The sequence below is a fragment of the Acanthopagrus latus genome, chromosome 14 (genome assembly GCF_904848185.1).
Source record: "Acanthopagrus latus isolate v.2019 chromosome 14, fAcaLat1.1, whole genome shotgun sequence".
In the NCBI taxonomy this organism is placed as follows: domain Eukaryota; kingdom Metazoa; phylum Chordata; class Actinopteri; order Spariformes; family Sparidae; genus Acanthopagrus; species Acanthopagrus latus.
Window position 1 is genome coordinate 17640720 of NC_051052.1, and position 15568 is coordinate 17656287.

General features: G+C 42.4%; 1 protein-coding gene across 7 annotated transcripts in view; it reads left to right on the forward strand.

The window, feature by feature from the left end:
• syt1a (synaptotagmin Ia) overlaps positions 1–15568 on the forward strand; it is a 173140-nt gene that overhangs the window by 146191 nt on the left and 11381 nt on the right. For all 7 annotated transcript variants that reach the window (XM_037121618.1, XM_037121624.1, XM_037121620.1 and 4 more), the window contains 3 exons: positions 6656–6823; positions 8170–8337; positions 11799–11916. In XM_037121618.1, coding sequence (XP_036977513.1) covers positions 6656–6823; positions 8170–8337; positions 11799–11916 — 454 coding nt within the window. The remainder of the gene's footprint in view (positions 1–6655; positions 6824–8169; positions 8338–11798; positions 11917–15568) is intronic.

Sequence of the window (15568 nt, forward strand, 5' to 3'; positions counted from 1 at the left end):
TGTCGTTGTGTCGTTGTTTCGAAAGGTTCTCCTTCGTAAGTATGGTCGCACCCAACTTCTCAGGTGGTCCAACTTTTCATCTCTCCAGAGATTAAACAGGACCCACCCAGGTTCTGCACAACATTCTCCCTTTGGGTTGCATTACCACCACTGTAAACACAGTCTCACCACTGAAGCTTGAGAGCAGTCTCACAGGGATATCATGGCGGTCGAGTTTGTGCATTCACCACTGAGCCTTGTAAAAGATGCAGTACACTATTGGGATTTTCTTCGCCTCTGAATTTGTTTCTTTCTTTCTACTTGATTGGAAACGGCCCCTGCAGATATCCATCTGCCTTATTTTTTTCCAGCGACTGGGTTTTAAAAAGCAGAATGAGGAAGCGCATCAGCTTCCTGGCACCAGATGTTGTGTGACAGATAATAGATGTGGTGCGTGAACACGCCGCTGTCCCTCACTGGGCTAGCTAACTCCCCATTATAAACAGAACTGACAGCCTGAGATTAGACAGTAACACTTACTGCTCCTGTACACACTGAGTCATCCACAGGCACAGGTACGTCTCCCTGTCTACACAAGAAACTTTACACTTTCAATGAAGACCACAACTGTATCACCGCAGTGAGTTATTGTTCGTACACCTGCACTCAAAAAACAACGTGATGCTTTCTGATGCGCTTCATCAACAGTCACAACATGTCATAGATGTGACAGAGGTATTCGATCATGATAAAAAGAGATCCAGTTAGAGAAAATGTCTCATAAACAAAGTTTGTGATTTTTAGATTGACTGAATAAAAAGTGTACCTTGAGTTTCTGTCTTTCTTCTTTTATCTGAACTCCATTTCACGTCTCAACCATCTCAAACAACTTTATTCTGAACAATCTCAGCACAACTTCAGAACTTTCTTTCCCTCTTTTGTCCCACTCTCCCACTTTATTAAGGGTTTTTAAATATGGGTTGGATTGGTCTCATGTTCATCCTCATACACATGTCTAGGTGCACACATATGCATCTTGACTGTCAGCCACTAAACCATTACCGTAAAGGAATGCTTAATTTATAATTTATAGATTATAGGTCCGGGTCTGGATAGGACAATTTTTGGGTAAAGATCCAGACCACATTCTGGATATTAGTGACCTTTGAACTAGATGTTGATGATGCCATGACACATTATCACTGCATTATAATTCACAACGAGAGACCACATAATGTGCATTCAAGTGTCACCGAAAACTTTAAGCGGAACAACAATGTCCTAATGGAGTTTATGTCCACCTTCACTCATTTTATTGTGTGTAATAATCAGTGTACAAATTAAAGAGTCAATAATGATGCTAATAAAATTCAGCATCATTAGTGTTCACTCGACCAGACTCTGAACTCTTTCCGAGAAAAATGACAAAGTATTGAGTCTTTTCATGAAAGGTGGTATTATGTGGAGCGTATTACACTTCCCAGGGTTGATCTGTCATGTAGTGGGAGGCAGTGACAGGTTCCTCTATGAGGTTCTTGATTACAATGGTAATAAGCTTCGCTGTGGAGCTAAAGCGTAATGAATGGATGACAGTTTTCACACTTCGTGACAGTGACCTGAGGGAAGCTGGGCTCGGCTCGTTGCCACTCCGGCTGCCTCTGAAGTTAAAGAAACTCACAACAGACGGAACCTAAAAACCAGAGAGGCAGCCGCTCATCTGACCCACTTTAAGCTCGGTGACGGACTCAGTCCAGAGGCACGGTAGCCTTCAGCAAATGTTTTTTTTTTTTTTTTAATCCTCAGGCTTTGAGGCCCATGTAATCAATGTGAGCACCATATAAGTACTCCAGGAGAAATGGCCCAGGTGATTGGTTTTCATCCCTCGGCTGTAGGTCCCTTTAAGGAGGAGACGGCTGCGTGTGAAATTTCAATTATTACTGAATAGGAGGCAGCTCTAAAGAGAGGATATTATGGAGAACAATGGTTGTGTAGTCTTCAGGTAATTTGCAGTAAGAGATGGTTTCTGATCACCGTTGAAGTATGAAGATGGGGTTTTTCAGTGTCTGCCAAATTTGCCCAGAGATCACGTTCATGTTGGACGATACAAGGCTGAAAGTACACTTGATAAGAAATACTCAAAATGTTTTTCGACCATGTCTAAAAGCAGGAGTGTTGATGTATTTTCTAGGAGGATAAACTGAAATCCAGGGCAAAAAGCTGGCGGTTAGAGAGAGGGGGCTGAAAATTGTAGTTGTGCAGTTGTGCAAAGAATGAAAAAGGAGCTTAAGAGTGAAGTACAAACCCTTCTTACCTTTACAAGTCCAGCTAAATTTCTCCACTCTCCACACCTGTCAATCGCTGCAAGAAATGAGTTTGCTTAAACTTAACATAATTGTAATGAAATAAGTAATTAATTGGTCACAGTTGAATATTGATAATCGCCTCAGCCGGCAGCCGCGACACAGCTGCAGTGGCTGCAACATAATCCTTTTCAGCAAATCTTTTACGTTCCTGCCGGCAGCTCGTCTAAGAAAACCAAACCTCCAACCCCGACTCACATTTCCATCGCACATTTTCAACAACTCACTTCTCCAGAGATTTCCCCTTGAGCGAATCTTAGAAATAAAAAAATACCAGAAATCCCCTCTTATGATGATGATGAGTTCATTTACCATGTACTACAAACTTTGCCTAACCTTCAGCAGGCCTTATCTTTTCTGCAGTTGGGAGTGCAGAGATGTAGAGCTAAATGAAATATTGACAGGGAGCATTTCAACCTTCTGTCTGGCTGTCAGGGTTAGGAAATAATAATGATATTTAGTATTCGACTTCTGAATCAGATATGTGTCAGGCGGGAACTTTAGATATGATCTGTCAGAGCTGAAGGGGGGGCGTCCTCTCAAACGGTCTGTTTAAGTAGAGGTGAGACAATGTTTGTGGACCTATGAATAGAAAACGATACCTCATCACTGTCTATAAATGTTCCACCCTGTCAAGAAAAAGTAGAAACACTGGTTAGTGTCTGTACAGAGACTGAGGCAAGAAGATCAGGCTGAGTGGGAGAAGACGTGCAGATTAATGTCGTGTCCTTGTGGCAACGAGTCTCAGCTTTGTTTCTGCATGTTAACCACCACAAATGGCTGCTGCCCCCGGTGTTGATGGTTCCGCGTTTATACACTAATGAGACGAAAAGGTTTTGTAAAAGATCCAGATCACTCGGGGAGCGACCACTCGGCTACATCAGGCAGATACACAGCAAATGAAGCACAGAGAGCCCTCTCAGCGCAGCAGGAAGGGGAATTATAATGTCATTCCTACTTTCAACATCATTACCATTTTCATTGCTCTTCTTTTTTCTTTTTTTCTTTTTCGCAGGTCAAGAGATGGCCTATTGTGTCCGGTCGGAATATGTGAATTTTAAACCCGCTGTTAAGAAGGGATGAATTTCAAAACATTCAGATTGTTTTTTCCTTTCTATAATTTATTTTCAGAGTTTCCCCCTCGAGAGTTCATTCTAAAATAACACACACAAAGCCGCGTCGGTAAATATTAGCCAGGAGAGGGACTACTGGTCTTCTTTGGAAGTGTGCATGTGTGTGTTTGATCACAGCAGAAACATGATGCATCGGGACAAAGCTCTCCAAGATAAAGCTGCCAAAGGCTGAATCACCATCCTGCATCCATTCTGGTCATCGTGCTGCTCACTGGGCTGAAGAGTAAGAGACAAACAGAGAGGGGTTAATACCAGCAGCCCTCTGCTGTGACAGGGCCTGAGGCCTTAGTTAAACAGAAACACCCACACAGATGTGCAAACACAAAAACCACAGTCTTTGTTTTTTTAACTCTCAATAGGTGGGATAGTCAATAGTCTGTTGTTAGAACAAAATAGTTAGAATTAGTGCTGAAATGGTGGATTAAAGAGAGAAGATGCTTCTCATTTTGTATTCCCATTTTAACAATATCCTCTTTACTGATCAGAGGTAGGGAAGGTAATTCCAGAGAAGGACAGGTTCAGATTGATTGTTTAGTTTCATTCACAGTTCGTAAAATACCAACATTTTGTGTCGGTCTTCAGCCTGAAATTCTAATTTGACGACCTGGAAATGAGACTCAACAACAACCAACTTCCCTTTAACATACAGACACATGCGTCTGCTGGATAATGTTACAGAGATTCAGGTTCATGTCATGGCCACCAGGTTTCATTATCTCGACGTAGTTACTAAGGAATCAGAAACTCTGGGCAAATTATGACCTCTGACTTTGACTGGAACACAGAATGAAGCTCTTTGATTAGATGCTTCTTTCCAAATTGCTTCTTTGGAGTTGTATTGAACTTCTACCTCAGAGGTTTTCTGCACACGGTGTTGAACATTTGACTTGCTTTGTAAATCAAAGAACCAGATAAAGTCTGACACAGTATGTGAATAAGTGTTATTTGCAGCTCTGGTTGTAATAAGTAAGTTATTCACAGCACAGGTACAAAATAAAGCAGTTTAAATGAGATTTTAGCAGCTGGAAAATTACCAGTTATTGTAATTGAAGGGGTTTTCCCAGCAGTCACTTCTCTCACTGAAGCCAATTTTGAGAAAATTAGGAGGAATAACTTAATTTCAGAAAAGTTCAGGACGCTCATATTCAGAGACTAAAGGGAAAATATGGTTTATGCATGATTTGACTTGCAGGAGTGCTCTCTGGTTGGTTTGATTTTGAGCAAAGGTATCCATAATGAGTGGAGGAAAAAGACTGTCTTAAGTTGGTCTTGTGACATACGTCTTGGGTAAAAATACAATTAGCTGAAGCAGCAAACGCACATCAACATTTCCAACCACTTCCTGCTCTTAGCCCTCTCTGAAAGCACCGATGCCTCTTCCACTAAAAGATGGTTTGACATGCTGTGTCTGCCACCAACCGTGCTGATGGATGGGTGGAAATCAGAAGGACAGCATGCGGGGATGAATGGCTCCACTCGAATTCAAAGTGTCACTTTACAGCACTTAAGTGCAAAACATGGTTACGTTTAGGTTCAGGTAAATGACAGCTGGAGTAATTGAACGCCTTTTATTTGCCGTCTGAGGAATGTAACTATTTCGCCGTGAGTGATACTTGCAGATGTGCAATTACAGAAGTTATACTTATGTCAACGTGCTCCATAGAAATCTTGACAGAATCTCATGTCAGTGTTTTGTGACTTGTTTTTCAAAGTAATGTCAAGAAAATGTTGTGCATAACCTGGGGAGCAGATAGATAACTGAGGACACTCCATACTTTCCATGACCGCTTTGTCTTGTGTTCACTATCGTCATGTGAGATGTTCGTGCAAACACACGTGTGCGCGTCTGTGGTACATTTACATAAAGTTAATCCATTTCATGACGACCTTTCCTCACTGGAATCTCACCACCATCCAATACAGATATCATGGAGTAGACAGATTGGTCTGGCTGTGTCATTACAACAAAATATGGCCTTCTATAAGCTACGTGGATTTACTTGAAGCTAACTAGTGGTGGATAAACAGACTGCTCGGATCTAGTTTTAAAATCTGTGTCCACTTTAAGCTTTTAGAGTTATCACACGAGCTTCATCAGGAGATTTGAGATATTATTTATTTACTTTTTTTAAACTATTTTCCAAGGTCAAAAAATCCTTTTTTAAGCCAAGAGAAGAAAAGCGATGAGAAGTCCTCAAAGTGCTACGGATGACTTCCTCCCCTGCCATTGTTTCCAAAGTCAGGACTGAACTTTGAAACAAGCCTACTTCATCTAATTGAAGCACATTGATTTTTACTTTACTGTATTTACCTTGTTTCTCTGAATGCCACTCGTCCAAATTGCGGTCCTCTGCCTCGACCTAAATTAAAATTCCAGTCTCTGCTTCTGGCAATTTCCCAAATATCTTAAAAATCACAAATCAATTATCTTAAGAGAGAAAAGAGAGAAAAATAAACTCATAATATAAATCTAAGGTAGTCTGACTGAAAGATCTTCCTTCATACTGGTGGTTTGTCCCTCATGGTGATCACCAACTGGGGGTCATTGTTTCCTACTTTTTTATTTACCGCTGTGTCACTGGTAGCACCAATCAGTAAACTGATGCCGCTCCTGACAGCTGCAGAGCTCCGCGGCTGAGTGCCCTGGTCAGCCCCCAGATTGCTGCTTGATGGCTGCCTGATAGGAAGTTGATTGACTGACTAGCTGGGCCTCCTGAGAGGCCTTCAAGTTGAGACTCTGACTGGCAGGTCAATCAGCCTCCCAGGCCCCCAATTGTGGTTATCAATTATTGGCCTTATGTGAAGAGAAACAGTCTTTTCGTTCCTGCTCTGACACGTCCTGACCTTTACGTTCTCTTCAGCTGCTTCAAGGCTCTGCTGATGTAACCCTCTAATGGTGCTGCCATATCCCAGAAAAATGACACTGAATCATCTTTAAGCCGCAATAATGAAGGAATGATTGCTAGTGTTATAAAAAGAAGGGAGACGTGACTAAAGAATCCAATGTTCCTCGAGGAGTGAGTGCAATTATAAAGAAATATTTCTTGACTTTTCTTTAAGCCAGATATGGTTTCTCTGTAAGGATGTTGGTGGGATGAAGGTCCAATTATGATCATTTGATTTAGTTCAGCGACAGCCCGACATGCCCTCTCTCCATTATTATCCTCGGTCTTCCTCTTTCAGCTCATGGTGGGGATCATCCAGGCCGCGGAGCTGCCCGCTATGGACATGGGTGGCACATCCGACCCGTACGTAAAGGTCTACCTGCTGCCCGACAAGAAGAAGAAGTTTGAGACCAAAGTCCACAGGAAGACGCTCAATCCTACCTTCAACGAGCAGTTCACCTTCAAGGTACATCGAGTCCAGAGATTGCTCAACAACATTTTCCCATCTCTAAACACTTTCTTTTTTTGTAGCCTGAGATCTTTTGGTTCCACTGACAATCTGATTTGCATGCAGCTGTGAATGCTGGGAAGGTGTGGAGACAGCAACCAGCTGGCACATTAACAAGCTCCTGACAGAATATCTCTCACACACACACACACACACAAACACACCGAGGCTCAACGTGATTGGGATTAACACAGGCAGATGCACCGCTACACTCTGGCCTTGCCTCGGCCATTATGGATGCATGGCTGTTGCTCAGCAGTGGGGGAAGTCGTGTTATTCATACGACAGTGACGAGCGCAGGTGTGTGGGGAAAGTTAAGCATAATGTGATGTGAAATCCATCTCAATACAAGGTTGATTTGTGGGTGGTTTTTTTTGTCGTACTTCATTCCAAGTCCGTCAGGTGATTATAAACACTGCCAACGATGATGTTTGGGAGATAACGTCAGGGACAAACTAGAGAGACTTATCTTTCTTATCTCTATAACAAGACTTTTCCATTAATTAAGTTTTGTCCCAAAGTTGAAACACCCCCTCACCTTTCTCACCTGTCTTTTACCTGTCCTTGCTTGTGGGCCTGACAACTCTGCCTGGAGGAGTAGTGATTGATTTGGAAACAGAATTACCTACAGCATCGCAATCAGCCAACACTAAAAACAACATAGATCTTATTTTTCTTGACATTTGATTAACTTCAGAAGCATCACAAACCTTCTTTGGAAGTCCAGGACTGACAATTTAAGATGCATCAATCTTTAGTTTGAGTATAAACAGCGACAACAACTTTAAATTACCTTTTAATATACGACCACAGACCAAACACAGATACTGTTCATTATACACTTTACAGAAAAAAGACTTACAGCAAATCAGTTTAAATTGCCATAAATACATACAAATTAAATATGTAGGATCAGCATTATTCATTTTTCATAAGCTTGGCCAGTAGAGGGAAGCTTTGTGCAGGAATTAAGTCAATTAGGGGAACCTGGGATCTTTATACCGTTTTGTATCTTAACAAAACAATTCAGTACGTGTTTGCTTTTGGCCTCTGGTTAAATATTTAATTTCATTTTTGGCTCTTAAATGGAAAAAAAGTTTGGGTATCCCTGGTGGATTCTGAGCACACAACCTGGATATGATGCCGTCTTTATAAACGTGTGTAATTTGGTAAAGTGGGTCATAATGGATGAGCCAGCCTAGAACAGCCTATATAAAAGAAAGGGTGCGTATGTAAATATCCTTTTAATGAGACAGTAAAACTCTTTTCTCTTTTTGACCTGTAACTTTTGTCATCCCGCTCAGGTCCCCTACGTGGAGCTCGGTGGAAAGACGCTGGTCATGACCGTGTACGACTTTGACCGCTTCTCCAAACACGATGCCATCGGTGACATCAAGGTGCCCATGAACAAGGTGGATTTCAGCCACATAACGGAGGAGTGGCGGGATCTGCAGAGCGCCGAGAAAGAGGAGGTAAGACTGATTAAAAACCTGTGTAGGCAGGCACAGAAGTTCAATCACTCCTGAGAAAATGGAAAACGAGTCGGTTTGAAATCATTTTGTGAAGCCCGTCTGTGTGTCGGGGCTCAGATCTGTTCGCCGCTGTTTCAATAAGAGCATTTTTTTTTTTTACTGGTGCTTGCATAAGTGATATTGCAGTGATTATTTTTGCAGTGTTCAGCAAGCCATTTGTGCTCCAACCACAAATGTGTTGTCGTGGCTGAAGTAATCCATCTCCCCTGGAAATGTCACTTAATCAGATGTCCACACTTCCCCTTCAATTAATAGAAGTGTGACTTTCCAGGCAACAGTTCAGGAGATTCAATTTTCATGGTAAATGTCATGGCATATAGCACATGTTGCCAGGGGAACCTCATTTTTAGGATTACGGCGGTTTCATTTAAAGGTTAATTATAACGCTGTCGAATGGCTGCTGGTGTTGTTCCAGTTGAAGGGCATCACTGTACTTCCTTAGCGTTTGGTCGCGCAGCAGCACATGACAATTTTACGCAAGGCTTGAGACACTGGAGCGAAGCTTCGTGGAGCTCCAGCTGCAGAGATGAAAAGTATTGAAATGTTATATTGTTACCAATATCATGTGAATGCTCTAATCACAATGTGTCACTGAGCTGTAATTTGAGATGCATAGAAGTGACAATAGAGTGAATCATTTGTCAGTTTGTTCAAAAACTTTTTTTTAGATAATGTGTCTGCCACAGCAGCCGCAAATTAAACCTGCCAAAGTGAGCAGAGCTCCTTGATTACTTCTTTAACAGCAGATCTCTTGACATTTTGGAAAATAAACTTATTTGTCTTTTGCCAAGAGGAGAAAAGAAATAGTTACAGCACATATATACGCCCTTAAACCAAAAAGAAAAAGAACCTCTTTACTTTTCTGTTTCTGCAGGCGTTAAGCCAAAGGCTGTGCCAGAAGGCTTCAGATGTTTTCAGCAGAGCCACATTATAATTTTCAGTAACACCACATTTTTACAAGTGAGCGAATTTCATCATCAGTGGATGGTAATTACCAAGTAACATATTTCAAATGTCTTTGAAATTACCCGACAGTTGTCAAAGAAATGTGGAAAACATCCCCAACATGAATTAAGAACAACATTCTGCTATTTTCTATTAACAAGTAAATAAATAGTTGGCAGTTTCTTTAATACATTTGCAGGCAACAATTCCAACAATTTGTTGTTGAACCTTTTCTGTGAGAATGTCAATCAAGTGGAACAGCAGTGTTATAATGCTCTTCAAGTTCAGCTCTCCAAAGCCAACCTGAAAATACATATTTGTGCTACAGGAAATCGTATACAATTGTCAGACATTTTCCATTTTTTTTTAATTTTAAAGTACTGGATTCTCTCACCTCTGTAACTGTATCTGAGGAGAAGAAATCTCTCTCTGTCTGACATCTGCAACTTTTAAATAGAATATATATAAAGCAAAGAATGCTCTGTGAGAGCTCAGCACAGAAAAGCTGCTTCTTCAGATTGGAGTCTTTTAAGTTTCAGTTCAAGTTCTGTGAAAATGGAACAGACTTAATAGTTCACAGGTAACACACTCCTCTTTACTCTTAAGGTCAGATATGAAGGAACAAGTTTGGAAAATGCCCTTTGAGTTGAAAAGGCAGCTGTTGGCCTTTTACAGTTCATAGAAGACATTCAGGGAGCCCGATCACCGCGCTTGACAGGTGTAATTAACCGCGGCTCCTTCTCTCGCTGGCCTCCAGGCGAGTGAGTATTTGTGTTGATTAAAACCAAACCCCTTGTCATGGACGTACAGTGCATACAGTCAGGATAGGGGACTCTGCATAAAATGTGTGTTGGTCCTTCTCACTGCTGCAGTCATCTCCAGCACACTGCACAGGGAAATAGACCTTGATTGGAAGTTGATGAAAGACTCCTGGAAAATAAAACAAAGGTCGAGATTCAGGTCCCGTCTGCCTCCGATTTGTAATCCACGCTCAAAAACAGCCACACGTAAAAGCAGATGTGACCTGCGGGAGAGTTATTGGCTGCGTCTGCTTCCTCGTCCTCGTGTTGATAACGAAAACGGCGAGAAAATGAATCGCTCTCTGCTCCGTGTATGATAATGAGGGTTGTGTTGTGATTCGTGTGAACCGGCGAAGTGATTGCAGTCGGTACTTTTCCACCAAAGTGACACAGAGAAAAAAAAAAGCTGATATCAGGGAGCATTCATAACAAGACAAGAGACCGAATCGATTGATTAAATGTGACTCAGTGATATGAAGCAGGTCATTTGTCACACTGTTCTGACAGGTTTCGATTGTTGTTTTTTGTTTCTTTGATGTAAATCAAATCCCATTTCCTACCTGATATACTCAGATCGTTATCGTTAATTCTTTTTGATTTACACTCTTTGGTCACAGAGTAGATCTATATAAAGTAGACAGCTGTATAATAAACCAATTTCATACAATAGATAGAAATTAAAACCGACCAGCACATCAGGAGCAGTTTGGGATTCAGTGTTCTGCCCAAGGACACTTCGACATGCAGACCAGGGGAGTCGAACCAGCAACCTTCTGATAAAAAGTCACTTGCTGGAATTATATTGATTTCATTTATTCAACAAAATCATGAGAATGAATTATTCCACAGATTTAAACCCCCTGCTGCTGAGTTTCTCACTTTGAAAAAAATAGTAGCAGTGAGATCCGTGTGTGTGTTTGTTTTGGTTTTTTCTGTTCTCGAGTATTTAAAAAAGATTTTTACATTAATCCAATAATGCAGCAGGCAGGTGGCTCACATGATGACTAACCTTGTTAACAGCTTGTCCTGCGAACAGATCAGCAGAGCGCTCTCAATATATATCAGGAAATGTTTGTGTGTGTATATAATCTAATACATACTTCTAGTTAAATCTGCTTATGTTGAACACGGTTCAGTATTTGTTACTTATTTTAAAGCAGCAGCAGGAGGGATGTTATTGTAATGTTCCTGGTGAGTAAGACAAAAGATCAACATCAGTAAAGGTAGCGTGTTCCCAATGGGATCCTGTCCGAACGATCAGAAACTCAGAAACTAAAAGCAATTACATGAAAGACTTATGTAGATTTTTATGCATATTCAGCCTAATTACTGTAAACACTCTATAACCCCAGTGTCAGCGCGCTGCACTTTAACCTTTAACACCATTAAACTCTCACTTTGCATAAAGACACGTTGGTATTTGCAGCTTTCATCATCCTCTCTGTTTCTGTCAACACATCTGAAATGTTAAAAAAGGCAAAACTGAGCTCCAGATTTGGTTCACTGAACAATTTCTGATGTGCTGTGAAGGGGAATCTACGAGCTATTTTTTCCCCTCATCTAGCCTCTCAGCGAGCATCTGTTGCGAGCACGTGATGCGGCAAATGTGGATTTAGCGGTTAAAACTGTTCTCACCTATGTAATGTCTCTCAACAGCAAGAGAAGCTGGGCGATATCTGCTTCTCCCTGCGATACGTGCCCACCGCCGGCAAGCTGACCGTGGTCGTCCTGGAGGCCAAAAACCTGAAGAAAATGGACGTGGGAGGCTTGTCAGGTGAGGAGGATTGTAGCGGTGTGCATGTGTGGTCGTGTGTGTGCACGCTGACTCTCCAGCTGACAGGCCCTTTTGTCTGTAATTACACATGCACTGCAGCACACACTTTGCCTCTCCTGCAACTCGGCTAACAACCACCCAGAGCCATCACTCGTCACCATTAGATTTGTCCAAAATAAGAGGACTTCAGTTGAGTTTTTTTAGTCCCCCCCCCCCCCCCCAAAAAAAACCTTTAAAGTTTTGTGAAGACTGCAAAGAAACTCTGAACGCTGTTCAGACAAAACGTCACGTTAAAGGAGCACATGCTCTGCTGGAGAAAAGACTCAACAAGTCAAACGAATGAAACATATTCAGTCCGTCTGTTTCCGTGAATCAAAGAGGGACGGATGTTTCATTAAGGGACACATTTCTGAGTTTGCCTCATAAAAGTTTAATGTCGGCGCTGTGAAGCGTAAAAGAGGGAATCTCATTTTGTGAAACTCTTTATTACATCCACTGGGGGCAAGTCAGCGATGTGGGCAAAGGTGCATATCAGAGCCAGCTGTGTGCACATTACAGCTTGAAATCCAAACACACCTTAATCTCTCTGCATTATGATACAAAGACACAAAGGCATTCAAACTGCAGTCCAGGAGAAGCATTTTCCTCAGGCGACATCGTGTGTGAACGCTCCTCTTCAGACTTGGTTGACATACAGATGTGTTATGTGTTGTTTGTCAGTGCGTAAAAGAGCTAAAACATGTTCCATTTTCAGGAGTGTGCTGCAGACAGCTGACACCAGTTGATGCCTCCAAGCAGTTTGTTTTACTCATTTATATCTAACAAATGTGATTCGGCAGATATTCACCGCACAGCAATCTTGCGTCATGATGGATATTGTACAGTCTAACTCGCACTGTGTGAGATGCACAAAGATTCACCATTTAAATCCAGAATTATAACAGTGAGGTCGAGGTGTCCATGCAAACACAAATGCAGAATCACACAATAAGCTGCCACCTCTCCCTCCTTCCCGCCTCTCCTTTGACTTCTTCAGTGGTTTCATTTTAAATTCCCCACTGTGCACTCCCCTCCCGCCTCTCCTTGACTCTCTCTGCTACAATTACCATACACCTGGGTCCACTTGCTTTCTGCCTGACAGCCCAGTCTCTCCATATAAGCCTAAACATCCTGCAGTACAGTAACACAGCGCACATTAAAAGCTCAGAGCTCCCTTTCATCCATCAAACCAGCACAAGCAGCCATTTGCCAGAAAGAGGAAAAAAAAAACACACACACCTCCCCCGCTGCCATTTTATGCTACTGGCGTTAGCTCTCACCTGTTCTCATTTGCATCGTGGGACTGTTCACGTTCTGAGTCGTCTGGCCGGTCTGGAAAGAGTGTGAATGTGCTCACTTTGAAGGCCAGGCTTCTCTCGAACAGAGACAGGAAATAGCAGGGAAGCCAGACAGTTTGACACCACGTACTGTATGTCACATTTAATTGGGACATGTTTCATTTGTGCGCACTGGTCTGTGGGTTCCAGGGTGATTTAATAGCATGCAGTAATAGCACAGTGCATGTTTTCTAATTACACACAACCAGAATATACTCTAAATTGCAGTTGGACTTTTGATTTTTGTTGAGTTGCGACTGCTTTTCTGTTCTGGGAATGGGCTTAAAAGTGTAGCAGATGGATGAAATAATGGGCAGGTCTGTAATAACAATAATTAGCTTCCATCCACAGGGCGGCTCAGCCAGAGCTTAAGGAGGAGGACAAGTAATTGATGGCCTGGGATCAGCCTTCTCCTCTATTGTCATCCTGTTTACCATGCCTAATTATGGCTCGCAGAGGAAGATGTGGGTATTATCATTAACCAATGTATAATCAGAAATAATTCTTTTGACTGGCTCCTCATGAAACATCCCTACAAATCTACCTCTGTGCTGCGTCTCTTGGAAAACCGATTTTTAAAAATAATATCTTAAAAGGTACAATCGACTGTTGGTGCTTCTCAGGATTGTTGTTACTTAACTGCGGTGATGCACCGAGCACCATGCTCTTTAGCTGTCGTCTCAAAATAATCCTCCTTGCAGTGACTCTTCTCTCCACTTTAGCCGACTCCACAGCACTGTATAGTTACCATACATATTCATTATGTTGAGCTGCGGGCAATCAGATTTAAAAGAATCCTGTAACTCCAGTGGGAAGCACATTTTACAGCCTCCCAAGTAGAAAGAGAGTTATAAAAGCTGGTAATTGCACCAGCAGGTAAAGTCATGGACCACTCTCTCAACCTCCTGCAGACGTATGGTGTTTAAAATGTGCATTTTACAGTATGTGAAGTTACTATAAATGTGTCTCCGGCATGGTGCAGGATTAAAAGCTGATTCAGAGTCAGAAGTGTGTCGGACACAAAGGGTAAGTGCCTGGAAGCAACTCCAAATGAGGAAATGCGAGTTTATAAAGGTAGTGGCAGCAAAAGTGTTTGTCCCGTCCTCTCTGTAGCTCTGAAGACTTCCCAGAGGGCTGTGAGGCAACGCATCCGAGGTAATGGCTCACAGTGAGGGAGGTTATCAAAGCACACAGGCGCCGTGTCGGCGGTAATGAAGCCACACTGCCGCGACCTGGTGCTTCAGCTCACCATCAAGCCTATCGGCTGAAAGGTTTATTTGTTTTGTTGCCGTGGCTGGTCGAACTGAGAGGTTTCTCCCAGTCAGTAAAGCGACAGGCCAGTGGGATCATTAAGATGATGAACAGGCTCTGAGAGAAGGAAGCAGTTTGAAAGAGATTAGGCCAGTGCAACATTTATTTTGTCAGCGTTTCTGTCTGAATTTTGCTTTAATTTATAGAAATCCCAAAGAGGTTGTAGATATATAATCAGTACCCTATCTCCAAGACCCCCCTCTGATGTGTTGAAGGAGGTCAGTCTCTGCACCTCAGAGACGAGCTTCACTGTACATGCGTGTGCTCTGGCTGCATGTGTGTCATTCACCAGCGAGCTCAGTGTGTAAAACTAAACCGACAGTCACCCCTGGATGCACCCACCATGGCAAATCCAAAATGATGGGAGGAAAGCCGAGATGACAACCAGGCTATATTTGGCACAACTCTGCCATCGCCAGCAGCGGCCTCACTTGATGAACATGGAAATATTAGCAGAGGGAAGAAACTATTTTCTTTGTGTCGTGCATCTGCACATAACGTCGTACTGAAGCCTCCACTGTGAGAGGCAATACCCTCTCTGTCGAGAGAGTCACAGCTAGCAATTATTCCCAGATTGAAACACAAACTGTAAGTAACCACTTTTGAATTAGACAGCTTTAGTAGCTCTGCTGAACTCTGCAGCTGATTTGCCTCCGAGCTCATCACTTACCCAGAAGGCTGCTTCGAGTCTTTTGAAATATATGGACCACTGATCGCGCATCGCCTCATAAAACTATGGCCAAGATCCAGGAGTCAGATGAGTAACCCTGAAGATAGCAAGGGCAACCCTCTGTGCTGTACACATATGTGGGGAAGTGCTCCTGCATCAGGAGCGCCGGTATTCATCCATGAAATGGGAGAGATTACACTCGTCCGGGATAAGACGGTAAAATGGACCGGATATGAGGTACGACGAGCCTCCCAAAACTCAATAATGCCAAACTCTCATCTGCTGACCAGAAAGA